General features: G+C 41.0%; 1 protein-coding gene and 1 long non-coding RNA gene across 15 annotated transcripts in view; one reads left to right on the forward strand and one right to left on the reverse strand.

The window, feature by feature from the left end:
• The window catches only part of LOC138742478 (uncharacterized), a 39325-nt gene extending 27920 nt beyond the window's left edge, over window positions 1–11405 (reverse strand). The window contains exon 1 of one of the 2 annotated variants that reach the window (XR_011344196.1): window positions 11181–11405. This is a non-coding gene — a long non-coding RNA (uncharacterized lncRNA). The remainder of the gene's footprint in view (window positions 1–11180) is intronic. The other variant, XR_011344195.1, reaches the window with a different exon arrangement.
• The window catches only part of LOC138742470 (inactive N-acetylated-alpha-linked acidic dipeptidase-like protein 2), a 658708-nt gene that overhangs the window by 435747 nt on the left and 209151 nt on the right, over window positions 1–13810 (forward strand). For all 13 annotated transcript variants that reach the window (XM_069896945.1, XM_069896944.1, XM_069896943.1 and 10 more), the window contains one exon: window positions 4476–4616. In XM_069896945.1, the coding sequence (XP_069753046.1) occupies window positions 4476–4616 (141 nt within the window). The remainder of the gene's footprint in view (window positions 1–4475; window positions 4617–13810) is intronic.

Below are 13810 nucleotides of genomic sequence, written 5' to 3' on the forward strand. Positions count from 1 at the left end.
CTGTGTCACAGAATCTGGAATGGGTGCAAATGTTTTGGGGTAGGTTTTAATTAGAATACAGCATTAGAAGGGCCTATTTCTGTGCTGTTGTGTTTTATGGTTCTATGGGTCACTAACCATAAGAACCTGTTTAGATTTTCTGCACACAATTTCTCGAGGCCCTCAGAGACCAATGGACTATTACAACTAAAACTAGTGATTTATATTATGAGATGAAATGAAATGTGATTATTTTTAAAGGCGCTTGTTAAACAGCAAAAGTTCATCTATACAATCGAGGAGCACACATAAGTAATGTTTAAAGAATTTGGATGTGATGCAAGATTTAAATGCGGATATTAAAATAAATAGTTAAATATATTTGAAAATTATTTAGTTCAAATAAAATTTGGCAATGCACTAATGTCTCACATCAGGGAATTACAAAGAATTTCACAAAATAAATTATCTGAACTGCAGACATTGTTAAAATGTAGGTAAAAGATGGTTGTAGGCAACTAAAAAATAACAGAGTAAGTAGGAATTATTTATTTCCAGGTGACTCTTTTCAAGACCATCGAACATTAAGAAAAGCAAGAATATACTTTTTACTTTTGGCTCCCAACATACTTGGGTTTCACACATGCTTAGTCATGAAAAAGAACTTTAAATGTTTATTCCAATTACATGCATAAATTCCAATTCCAATTCCAATCTTCAAAGATCACTTGTCCCATCAATCCCCAACATAAATATAGTCCTATGTTCAGTTTACATTTTGAGAATTTTCTCTTTCAATATAACTGTTAGCTTGCATTTTCATGGAAAGATACAGAAGGAAACCTATGCAATGGATTTAACCCTAAAGTCTGCCAACACCGTAATTGAAGTAAAAGCACAATGGTAGAGAAACTCGGCAGATCAAACAGTGCATCTTGTATAGCAAAGATAAAGATACATAACCAATGTTTTGGGCTTGAGCTTGGTACCTTGATGAAGGGCTCAATTACTGTTTGACCTGCTGAGTTTCTCCAGCATTGTGTTTTACCATGCATTGGTACTGTATAATATCTTTGATAACCTTTTAAGGAAGTATCTTTAAATGAATATATTTCCATTCAAAAGTACTTAATTTTGTTTGACGAATGCTCCCATAAACAATGCTGTAGTAACATCAGGTTGATGTGTTTTAGTGTCTTGTACTTTTTAGTGCTTAACATTCATGTATTGACAAATCAAGGCTGCCTAGATGGTATCAATATTGGAATCAGAATCAGAACTTATTGACAGGAACAAGTCATGAAATTCGTTGTTCTGCAGCAGCGTCATGATGCAAACATTCATATCAACTACTTTACAACAATAAGTAAAAATAGGGCACAGAACTTCAAAGTAACGCAGTGTCTTTGGTTCATTGGTCGTTCAGGAATCTGATGGCAGTGGGAAAGAAGCTGTCCTTGTGCTGTTGAGTATTCGTCTTCAGGCTCCTGTACCTCTTTCCTGATGGTAACAAAGTGAAGAGGGGATGGCTTGGGTGGTGGGGGCCCTTGAGGGTAGAGGTGGCTTTCTTAAGACACCGCCTCATGTAGGTGCTCTCGATGGAGTGGTCTTGTGCCCGTGATGTCGCAGGCCGAGTTAACAACCCTCTGGAGTTTTTCTTACACACTAGACAGTGTTGAGACAGAAACTTTCTAAACAGAAAGTTTACGACTGTCTTCTATGACATACTGAATCTCCTTCCAAAGTAAAGCCATTTGGCAAGCTTTTTTCATGATTGCATACGGAGACTCTAGGACAAATCCTTGGATATGTTGACACCCAGGAATTTGAAGTTCTTGACCCTCTCCACTACTGAGCCCTCAGTGAGGACTGGATCATGTTCTCCTAACTTTCTCCTGAAGTCCACAATCATCTTGCTTTTGCTAATGTTGAGCACATGGTTTGTTGCTGTGACACCACCTAGCGAGATGATCTTTCTTCCTCCTATATGCTTCCTCATTGGCATTAGTGATTTCTCCAATTTCTCTTAACCCTCTCCCTGGTCTCTCACTTTCCTGACCTCTCTGTCTCCTTTCTTCCAGCTCCTCATCCCCTTCCCTTCCATCACCTATCAGTGAGCTACCCTTCTTTGCTCTCACTCCCCTCTCCCCCATAACTTCTCAGCTTCTTCTACCCTCTCCTATTTTCCACCCTCTCCTATTTTCCACCCTCTCCTATTTTCCACCCTCTCCTATTTTCCATCCTCTCCTCCCCCCTCCCCCACCTTTTTTTCCAGATTCCTGGCAAAGGGATCAGGCCCGAAACATTGACTGCTATGGATGCTGCAGCACTTGTGTATATAGATCTATTTTAGTGATTTTGGCTGGAGATAAATATTGATCAAAGCATGGGATTTAATTTAAATAAAAATGAATGTTTGTTTCTGACTTAAACCATATATTCTTTTTCTTTGGCTTGGCTTCGCAGACGAAGATTTATGGAGGGGGTAAATGTCCACGTCAGCTGCAGGCTTGTTGGTGGCTGACAAGTCCGATGCGGGACAGGCAGACACGGTTGCAGCGGTTGCAGGGGAAAATTGGTTGGTTGGGGTTGGGTGTTGGGTTTTTCCTCCTTTGCCTTTTGTCAGTGAGGTGGGCTCTGCGGTCTTCTTCAAAGGAGGTTGCTGCCCGCCAAACTGTGAGGCGCCAAGATGCACGGTTTGAGGCGATATCAGCCCACTGGCGGTGGTCAATGTGGCGGGCACCAAGAGATTTCTTTAGGCAGTCCTTGTACCTTTTCTTTGGTGCACCTCTGTCACGGTGGCCAGTGGAGAGCTCTCCATATAGCACGATCTTGGGAAGGCGATGGTCCTCCATTCTGGAGACGTGACCTATTTGACCAGCTGCTAAATATTTTATTTCCAGCAGCTGCAGTTTTTTGTAATTTTTTCGAATACCTCCTCTCTTTGAAATAATGTGTCGGAAATTTTTACAAACCCCCCCCCAGGAGAACCAAATGAAGGCATCACCTTTGAAGGTGTGGCACTGTCTCAGTCTGAAGCTGAATTCTCAAGCTGAGGGTTAGTGCTTGTCTCAAGAGTAGGTCTTAAGCCCATTAGGAGGTGACACGGTTAGCATAGCAGTTAGCGCAATGCTGGTGCAGCGCCAGTGATCGGAGCTGGGGGTCGAATCCTGTGCTGTGTGTCAGGATATTATCCCCGAGTCTGCATGGGTTTCCCCCAGGGGCTCTGGTTTCATCCAACCCTTCAAAACATCCCAGGGGTTGTAGGAAAATTGGGTGTAATTGGGAGGCACAAGTTCTTGGGCTTAAAGGGCCTGTTACCATGTTGTATGTCTAAATTTAAAATTTAAACCTCCTGACCCAGATGCAAGAATATTGCCATTTGAACTAAGACTATTATTTTCACAGTTCAAATGACAAATATTCAACCTATGTGCCTATGATGGCTTTTTAAAATAATTTTCTCATTAGGCTCTCTGAATTTTCTATGATTGTACATTTTATCCCCATCAAATGCCTGTCTAATTCCCTCTTGATAATCTGCATTAAATCTGCTTTCATTACCATTTCACTATTCTGCTCTACTGCAGAATATTAAAAGTTGCAAGATGGTAGAAAGGTTGTAACGTAGACGAAACAAAGACTGTAGATACTAGAATCTGGAGCAAATCCAAACTGGAGGCAGCTGCTGGAGGGTGATTAGAAGGAGCACTAAAGAGTACCAGCTGGTGTTGGGGTGAGGGGTTGGGGGGGGGAAATGACTGGAAGGGGAGAGAGAAAGAGCGAGAGAGATAAGAGTTACCTGAAAAATTCATACCATTTGACTACCCAGAAAGTACATGAGGTTTCATTCCTCAAGTTTGCATGGGGTTTCATTCTGGTAATGAAGAAGGCTAAGGACAGACAAGTTGTTGTTGGAAAGAGAAGGGGAATTGAAATAACATACAACTGGAAACTCAGGATGGACATTGAGGACAGAGCGCAGGTGCTCTGAGTGCTCAGAGAGAAGGTATACAACACCAATCAAACAGGCCCTTCCCAATTGAAAATTTCCCTTTCTATACTCTTGTTTTGCATCTATACACTTTTGCTACTTCCCATTTTCCACGGTAAAACATTTTTCTTTATTATACTCTGTATCAAAATCATTCAAGATTTCAAAGCCAACTTATAACATAACTCCAAAATCACACTGGGGTTTTGATTGTTACAGAACTCCATTTTTCTCCACTGAATTGAGGCTCAGGCCTATTACATATGGTGATGGTTATCTAATTTGTAAATTTTTTAACAAGTTGGAAGCTAACTTTTTTTTCAAATAAAGATGTATCATTTTAATATTTATTCTTATTCAAAGGTGGGCTGATGAACAGAAATTTAAAAGAGAATTCGCTGCGACCACTCAGCAGGCAACGTATTTTAAGAGAAAAGTAATTTCTGTTTTGCGTCAAGTTATTGAACAGGTTGAGCTAATATGTGTTTCTTGATTTCAAAAGGTGGAAGCTTCAGGCAGCATCGCACAAACCTTACATCTTTGCTGGTTCAGCCAATTGCTGCATCTTTGGCTAAATCACTCCTTTCTTCCACTGAAGAGGCAAACAGAAAGGGATGTTCTCATCTCACAAATTCAAGTAGAGGTAACTGATGTAGTTCTCCATTTTTATGCAGCCAATTTTTTAAAATTGTAATATGTTTTTCCATGTGCAATGTTTAAATGCAAATCAACTCTGCAAAAATTGTAACATGACTTATGTCAGGTTAGATAGCAGAAGTAGTAAAAACACACGGAAGTTCTGGAGGAGCTCAGCTGGTGTCACAGTGTCCATAGGAGGTAAAGATATATTACTGACATCTTGGGCCTGAACCAAGGAATAAGCAAAGAACAGGAGGGCATCAGAGTAAAGATAAGGCTGGGATGGGGAGGAGTCGAAGCCAACAGAAGGTGTGTAATTAGAAATGATGAGGAGAGGAGAGAGTTAATTTTGGATCTGTGAAAGGAGACAGGCCGGGGAGGGCGGTGGGGTGAAGGGGGAATGGTTTAACGGAAGCCAAAGTAGTTGATGTTTATGCCATCCGGTTGAAGGGTGCCCAGACGGATGATACATTGTACTCCAATTTGCGAATTACTGAGGGTGAGAACTTCTCACCCTCAATTTACCTCTCCTTTGACATATCCCACTTTCTCAAGTCAGAGGGATAGCCATAGTACACATGGGCCCCAGCTATGCCTGAGCAATCCATACTACAAGCCTACACTGGCAAGGCCCCTCAACTTTTCCTCCACTACATCAATGACTACTTTGGTGCTGCCTCATGCACCCTTGACAAGCTTGTTGACTTCATCCACTTTGCTGCCAACTTCCACCCCAACCTCAAATTCACTTGGTCCATCTTTCTTTCCCTTTCCACAATCTCTCTGTCTCCATCTCGGGGACCAAACTCTCAACAAACCCATCAACTCCCACAGCTACTTCAGCTATAATACTTCACACCCAATCCATTCCCTTCTTTCCATTCCTCCGTCTCCACCGCAGCTGCTCCCTGGATGAGGACTTCCATTCCAGATCATCAGAGATGTCCACCTTTTTAAACTATTAACTTTACCTTCACCCCAATATCCTCCATTATCTGCACATTTCCTCTGTTCCCCTCCGCCCTCACACACAAGGACAGGATTCCCTTGCTCTCACTTACTACCCCACGAGCCTCCATATCCAACTTATCCTCTTCCATTTCTGCCACCTATTACATGATTTCACTACTACACACATAGTCCCTCCTCTGCTTTCCGCAGGGACTGCTCTCTCCATTACTCCTTTGTTCACTCCTCTCTCCCCACCAATCGTCTCTTTGGCACCTACTCCTGTGACCACTTATGCCCACGCCTTCTCTCTCACTACCATTTAAGGCCCCAAACAGTCCTTCCAAGTTAAACAACATTTCACTTAGTGAATCTGCAGGGGTCATCTACTGCATCCGGTGCTCCTGTTATGGTCTCCTCTGCATTGGGAAGTCAGGGCACAGATTGGGAAATCATTTTGTTGAGCACCTTGACTCTGTCACCGCATGAGCGTGGATCTCCCAGTGACCACCCATTTCTATTCCCCACCCATTCTCTTGCTGACACATTTGTCCATGGTCTCATGCACTGCCAGTCTGAGACTACCTGCAAATTGGATGAACAACATTTCATCTTCCAACCAGGCACCCTTCAATTGGATGGCATTAACATCGGCTTCGGTTATACCCCCAACCCCACCCCATCTTCCTCTTCCCCATTTGCCATTGACCAAGTTCTAGTCAGTTTCTCTCCTTCTCTTTCTTTTTCCTTTTCCCTCTGTCTCCTTTTACAGAGCCAAAATCATTGCTCACTCCTCTTCTTATCATATCCAATTAACAACTTTTGTTGGCCTCGGCTCCTCCCCGAGCCAGTCTTTTCTTTATTCTCATGCCTTCCTGTTCTTTGCTTATTCCTTGAAGGCCTTAGGCTTAAAACACCTTTATGTCCTATGGACACTGTGAGACTGGTTGAGTTTTTACTACAATCACAGTGTCTGCAGACTTTCATGTTTCACTCTAGATACCAGAAGTAGCCTGTCTTACATTATATTCTTATTCATACTTTAGAAATCTACTCATGAGGAATTCTTGTTTTGGTTCACATAACATCTTCTTGTTGCAAATCTGAAGCAATGTGATGTTAATTCAAATTGTTCATAACAACATTTTCCATAATTTATAGGTTTATTTGAGCATCTTTTGCTTTCATGTAAGTCCAGTGTGAAGATAAATTATAAAGTAGATGACAATTTTCCCCTTAAAAATGCATATTTTGAAATGAGTATTTCTTGATTGCTGTGGTATTGATCAGGAAAACAGAAGTTCTGGTCAAGAGGCAATCAGCACTGGAGCTGAAACAGTTCAGCATCAAATTCCATCATCGTATTCCACTCAACTGCTGCTGTCAGGCTGAGTAGAGTTTAGTTTGAGATAGTTGGGTGCAGGCCAATGATCCATGTATGGCTTGAGTGCCAGTGATGATAGAAGAGATACTAACTTTTGAAAGACAATGGCACTGGAACTGTCAAGGTAAAACAGACAAAGGTGTCTGGATCAACTGGATGCAGTAGGCTCTTGCGTGTCTGATGTATTTTCAGCCTTCAGACAGGCACTAAAGATGCCAGATCTCATGTTATGCCATTTTAGCATGTTGCCAGTACAAATTAGATGGGGCCTGTCTCAAGTCAAATTGGTCTTCATTATGCTTCTACTGGGCTTGATACTTGGAGGTTCCAGTGACTGCCAATTTAATTGGCAGTGATTTATCTAGTTAAGCTTTTCTTAGCAAATTAAACATTTTTATCCCAATTCAGTGGAAACTACAATTGTGCCAAGACATCCAGAAAACAGATTGTCCCTGGATTTTGCCATTCTCCTTTCTCTTGTCCGACAGAGCAATGTGCTCCATCTTGAGCAATTCAAATAGGGAAAGAGGCCAGTGCTTATCAAGCCTCTATCACAGCGCTGCAGGCTCCCTGCTAACAACATCACTTACACATTGCCTTTAAAGCAGTTTAAGGATGACTGCATTATCACAGAATCTATTCAGATCTTGGTATCCATAGTGAAGTGTAGTAGTTACAAGTGGCTCATCAGACTGGATCTCAGATGTGATAATATTATCAGCATCTATTGTATGGTCTGAATGAGATGTGATATTTGCTGAAGATTCACAAGTAGTGATTTTATCGATTGTTAGATTAATTAATTACTGATGATACTGCAAATCATTTTGATTCTGGAGACGAGTAAGTAGAGTTTATGTGTCCCTCTGCATCATTGTTAACTATTCATGCAATGAATAGACATCTTCTTACAATTTTTCTATTGCACCTTATTGAGAGGTATGGATTATACAGCTGATAAAGAGGAAATGTAGGAGGAGTGGAGAGAGAGGTAGAATGCAAGAGGGGAGCGGAAGAGAGTGGCTTGGAAGTTCTGTCCACTTCACTCTTTAAACTTGTTTTCCCTTCTCCAGCTATCTTCCCAGTCTCTGTTTCTCTCCCCTCCGCATTTTCCCCTCTCCAACACATTCTCTCATTCTGCCTACAATCTTATTTTACCCATACCGCCATTCCCAAGCTTAAAATAGGAGCTGAATCTTGTTTCCTGCAGTCTTGGTGTGGGCTCTTGTGTCCACATTCCAATGCCTCAGTCGCACGTAGCTGGGAGGTTGCTCTGGCAGCCCAGTGCCACCATCCACAAAGGCCAGTCCTGGCAGCTTCAAGCCTTGGTGAAACCCACCAGAAATCTATCATTTAAAGAATCACTGGCTTTATCATTTGTAATGATGGTTATAGTAGTGAGAAGGAGAAATATTGTATAGTGTGTTCATTATTTTGCTACTCTGCACACAAACTTAATAGGCCCAGATGGAGGCTCTGCAGATTCTGAGATGGACACTCCAATGATTTTTCCCAACTGGTTTTAGACTGCAGAGGGATTTGTGTCCTTCAACTGATCCCTACCCACGGTGCTAGTATTTGAAATAAGTGTATAAGAGTTTACTACCCGATGAGATGAACACCTTTCATATTCACTTTGAAAAGGAGAACTCAACGATACTGATGAGAATCACTGCAGAAGCTGATGACTATCTCTGAGGCTAACATCAGAACATCCTTCAAGAGGCTGAACCCTTGCAAGGCATCAGGCACTGATGGCATACCAGGCAAATTACTGACAATCTGCGGCAACCAAGTAGCTTGAGTGTTCACGGACATTTTCCAGCTGCTTCAAAAGGGCATGAGTTATCCCGGTATCCAAGCAGAGCAGAATGAGCTGCTTCAGTGACTATCACCCAGTAGCACTCACATCTACTGTAATGAAATAGTTTGAGAGGTTGGCATGGCCATAACTAACATGTGGTTAATTAAAGGACTGGACCCACTGTAATTTGCCCATCATCATAATCGCACCACAGCAGATGCAATATCTCTGGCTCTCCACTCAGCTGTGGATTACCTACAAAACAGCAACTCGTACATATGGCTGCTCTTCATCGATTACAGCTCAGTTTTCAAAACCATTATTCCATCAGTGATAGTCAACAAGCTCCAAACCCTGGGACTCTGCACATCACCACACCCCCACCACCCACCTCCCCCCGCAACTGGATCCTTAACTTCCTTATCGGAAGAGCACAGTCAGTACAAATTGGAAACAATGGCTTCTCCTCACTGATGAAAACAGGCACACCTCAAGAATGCATGCTTTGCCCACACCTATAAATGTGTAGCTAGGCACAATTCCAATGCTATCTACAAATTTTTGGCAGAATCACGGATGGCAAAGAGGAAGCATACAGGAGGGAGATAGATCAGCTCATTGAATGGTATCACAGCAACAACCTTTCACTCAGTGTTGTAATGGATAAATATTGGGAGGAATTTGGTAAGATTAGTGGGTTACATACATGCACAGATTTTAAAACAGATAATGCTAAGAATTCATATTCAGGAACATTGCAAAAACAATGGAAAATGCTATGCACATTTCAAAAATAGGTGCTAATTGAAATGACATCATGAAATGAATAGACCATTGTCTTGGAGGAGACAAACTGGCTGTTTGCAAGTACCTGCAAGAGTGCTCACAGAAAGGTCACACCTGGGTTTTGTTTATCTAAGACAACAGATGGAGAAGGAGAACTCCTGTGGTTTGCTGAAGATAGTGGGTTTTTTGCAAGTGAGAGAGTCACATGGGCTTTCTAGCAGTGTCAGTTGGAGAGAGAGAGAGAGAGAGAGAGAGAGAGCGAGGTGAGACCAAACTCAACAAGCTCTCTCAGCCAGTGTGTGTGTGTGACACTGAAAGCAGCTAAACAGTGCAAGCCAGGAGAAGCTGGTTGGAAACAGAAAAGCTCCAGAGAGGCGGTGGCTGAAAGTGCTATCTGTCTGATGTTTCTCTTGGAATAAGGGGAACAGAAAGGAACTCTGTGGTAGCCTGAAAGAAAGAGGATACCATTTTGAGAACCCTGATGGGGCAAGTTTCATCAGCGAGATATTGAGGTGACTAATGGTGGTACCTCAGTTCTGGAAATCCTGGAACAATAAATCTCTCTCTGCAAACCCTACAAGAACCTTCTTGAGCAGTAAACATTTTCCTTTTGAGCACCAAGGTCTGGTGAACTTTATACATGTTAAATTCTGTGCACAGTATAAGAATTGCCTATAACCAGAGAACTTGGAAGAAGGAGAAGTGAGATTGAACTGTGAACCAAAGAACTTTTCTTAAATTTACACACACATTATACACGTTTGCTTAGAATTAGAAGGGGGTTAATTTGAGTTAGTTAAGTATAGAGATGTTAAAGTTTAATTCTGTTTTCATGTTTAAAGATAATTAAAAACAACTTTTGACTAAGTAACTACTTGTCTATTGCTCCTGGGTTTTGGAGTCCTTTGGGCTCGTAACAGTGTTAACAAATCCAAGGAAACGATTGTGGACTTCAGGAGAAGTCAGGAGAATATGAACCAGTCTTCAACTAGGAGTCAGCAGTGGAGAGGATAAAAAATTTAAAATTGCTGGGTGTCAACATCTCCAAGGATCTGTCCTGTAGCCTCCCATGTCAATGCAATCACGAAGAAGTCTAGCCAGATGTTATACTTCATGAGGAGTTTGAGGAGATTCGATATTTCTCTGAAGACTCTCGAAAAATTCTATAGGTGTACCATGGAGAGCATTTTGGCTGGTTGCATCATTGTCTGATATGGAGGTGCCAATGCTCAGGACAACAAAATCTCCAGAAGGTTTTTAACTTGGTCTACAGCATCACGGGCACCAGTCTTCACTCCATCGAGGACATCTGCAAGAGGTGGTGTCTTAAGAAAGCAGTCTCTATCCTCAAGGACCCCCACCACCCAGCGCATGCCCTCTTCACCCTGCTACCATCGAGAAAAGGTACAGGAGCCTAAAGACTCAGCTCCACAAGGACAGCTTCTTCCCCTCTGCCAACAGATTCCTGAATGAACAATGAACCATGTCACTGACTTACAGTACTTTAACTTTTTCTTTTTCTTTCACCAGTTTTTATTTTGTAAGGTGACTTGTATAAATGTTTACATTGTGCTGCTGCCACAAAATAACAAATTTTGTGATAGTACATAACGATAATTCTGACATAATGTGATTTCTTTCACTACCTTTTATCATTGTTGTCTATTATTTCCTTTTCCTACATTTTTTTCATCTTCCTCCTCTCTTCCTCCTCTTGTGTTGATGTTTACACTCAAGAAGGATAACCTGCTGCAGGAGAAGGAGATGAGAATTGACCGGTATATATTTGCAGATACCTGTACATAACAGAACAGATCAAGAAGGGCCATAAGGACACATGGTTGCCTTAAATATTTGTTGCTTCCTCTACTATGACATCACAATGAGTTGTCTCTTTGCAACGACAAACAATATTTACTCTTCCAATTTTGTGCTCTGAATCTTGGAGGGCAGACCAAGCTTTTGATTATCCAGCTTGTGACATCTTCATTCTTAAGCTTAAAGGTCATTGTGGAAATATTTTTGCCTTCTTAGCTTCCAGTCTGGATATGCACCTGAATATGGTAGCATGAGTTTGAGCTAGTAAATGTTAAGTATTGTAGATAAAGGCAGGATCTTCAATGAGAATGTTGAAATATTGGAGTTATTACCTTGATGTACCTTGCGAGGTCAAAATATCTTTGTTCCAGTTTTTCAGATGGAACATTCCTGAAAGTTAGTACCTCTGCCACCTTCAGCTCATGATAGAAAACATAAAACATCTTTTTCCTTGCATATTTAATTCCAATAATGCTTCTAAATCCTTTTCTGTGATTACTGTAAGTCATTGCTTTTCTGGTAGGTTGTTAGGTTAATAGGGCACTGTAACTTGTCCTCAGCATGCAGATGAGTGGTAGAACTGGGAGGGTGAAGAGTTGATGGGAATGTGAGGAAATTAGTAGTGCATGATTCATGGAAATTAAGTGCTTTGTGGTTGATGCTTCCTGGTAGGTAAAGCCCAATTACCATGCTGTGTGCCTCCATGTTTCTTCTTTTGTTCTCCACATTGGTAGCTATTGCTACTGTTCTGACATGATTGTTATGTGGTTAGATTGGTAATAACGTTGCGTGCTGCTTCATTTGTACAAAAGTCCACAATTGTACTTCAATCCAGATGTGCTGCACATTGATGTTTTGGCACACCAAACTCATGCTACCATATTCAGGTGCATATCCAGACTGGAAGCTAAGAAGGCAAAAATATTTCCACAATGACCTTTAAGCTTAAGAATGAAGATGTCACAAGCTGGATAATCAAAAGCTTGGTCTGCCCTCCAAGATTCAGAGCACAAAATTGGAAGAGTAAATATTGTTTGTAGTTGCAAAGAGACAACTCATTGTGATGTCATAGTAGAGGAAACAACAAATATTTAAGGCAACCATGTGTCCTTATGGCCCTTCTTGATCTGTTCTGTTATGTACAGGTATCTGCAAATATATACCGGTCAATTCTCATTTCCTTCTCCTGCAGCAGGTTATCCTTCTTGAGTGTAATAATCCTCTGTGGGGAAAAAAAAACTTTCCTTGTTGAAAGCACTTTCTAAAATCCATTATATTCCTTCCAGAAATTGATGCAGTTAATTATCTGATATAATTTAACTTCTTGGTTTTGCACTTCATCAGGTAAATACTTTAAGCATACCTTGCTTCTGAATTACTACCTTTCAATTCCCAAAAAATAAAGTTGGAGTTCAGTAAAAGGAACACTGACATTTTCAAATCAAAATGGAGTCACAGAAATAAATGGAGCTGCAAACTTTGTGCATGTTTTTGTGATGGTCATAGGGCACAAAGACACTGCTTGAAATGGTGGCTGGATGGGTTGATTTGGACGTTGTATGTTCCTTCTCTTTTGAGTTCTCATTAGCTTGAGATTCCCAAGTGAGTGTGTTACCTTATTTCGAGGAAACTTAGAACTTCCGCAAAGCATGTTCTCTATTCTGGAAACATTTGTATGGCAAAGCTTATGCTAGAATACTTGTTTCAAGAGACTGATTTAGATAATCAGACAATGTGGGCTGTCCATCAAGACTTGTTAAGGAAGATTATTGGATTGGGAGAATGCTGACAATGAGAGGCTATTTTACCCAAAAAATTGACGGATTTTGCACAGGGTAAGCTAGCCATTTTTATCCAGAGCATTCAGGTTTGTGCAGTAGATTGTCATTTCATCAAAGCATGGATGAGAGTGGGAATCAGAAGCTTGGTATGGTTTAAAACTTGGTCAACAATTACTTTCCTCAGTTGGCTGAAGTTGTGCCAAAATGACGGAAATTGTAATGACTTTCATTGACTCTCAGCCTTTGCTGAGAGTTAGCTTCTGAGATGGAATTTGAACTACTTTTTCCAAGGTTCCATTCTTGATTAGGTGATGGTGCTGTTCAGCAAGGCAGGTTAGTAGAAAACTTTGAACTTTGGATGTTTAGTATAAGCTTTGTATTCTCTTGAATGAAGTAGTCAACAGTGATTGGGAGCTAAGCCTCTGAACTTTAGTTGATGAATGAAGTTGTATTGATCTTGGTTTTGGAGTCGAAACATAGATTGAACAGTTTCTTTATCTCTGTTGTTACTACATCATAGTGAAAGTTCCCTCGAGCTATTTTACTTTCTTTTAATTACCTTTTTTTCCTTTCATTCCTTCTAATTACTCTGGATAATGAAGATTTTGCTCCCTGAACACCAGTGTATTTTATGGGTTTTGGGCTGCTGATAACAAAAATCACCTTAAAATTTTCCT

The sequence above is a fragment of the Narcine bancroftii genome, chromosome 9 (assembly GCF_036971445.1).
Source record: "Narcine bancroftii isolate sNarBan1 chromosome 9, sNarBan1.hap1, whole genome shotgun sequence".
Lineage (NCBI taxonomy): Eukaryota > Metazoa > Chordata > Chondrichthyes > Torpediniformes > Narcinidae > Narcine > Narcine bancroftii.